Source organism: Penaeus monodon, chromosome 19 (assembly GCF_015228065.2).
Source record: "Penaeus monodon isolate SGIC_2016 chromosome 19, NSTDA_Pmon_1, whole genome shotgun sequence".
Lineage (NCBI taxonomy): Eukaryota > Metazoa > Arthropoda > Malacostraca > Decapoda > Penaeidae > Penaeus > Penaeus monodon.
Window position 1 is genome coordinate 14,060,679 of NC_051404.1, and position 285 is coordinate 14,060,963.

At 42.5% G+C, this 285-nt stretch overlaps 1 protein-coding gene across 1 annotated transcript in view; it reads right to left on the reverse strand.

Moving 5' to 3' along the window:
* LOC119585072 overlaps positions 1-285 on the reverse strand; it is a gene marked incomplete in the record, with an annotated part of 13,983 nt that overhangs the window by 12,020 nt on the left and 1,678 nt on the right. Inside the window, 1 exon segment of the mRNA XM_037933691.1 lies at positions 35-199. Coding sequence (XP_037789619.1) covers positions 35-180 — 146 coding nt within the window.

The window sequence follows — 285 nt, forward strand, 5'->3', positions numbered from 1 at the left end:
CAACCAAAATAGCTTCCATGAATAACTGTATTACCTGAAGAGGTGTCTAAGGGCACAAGTGAAGTGATCCTCGAGCAAGGGTTGTCGAGTGCCGAGGACGACCTCATAGCTCGTTGTGTAAGGTTCGTAAAACTCTTCAGTTTGAGTCTTCTTCCAGAGCCACTTAATGTCTGCCTCCATCACGATTTCTGTGCAGAATCTGAGAGGCAATGGTGTGTTAGTTAATTTTCTTAAAGGTTTACTCTCCGTAAACTATAATACTAATTAGCAAAACAGACGCACGTT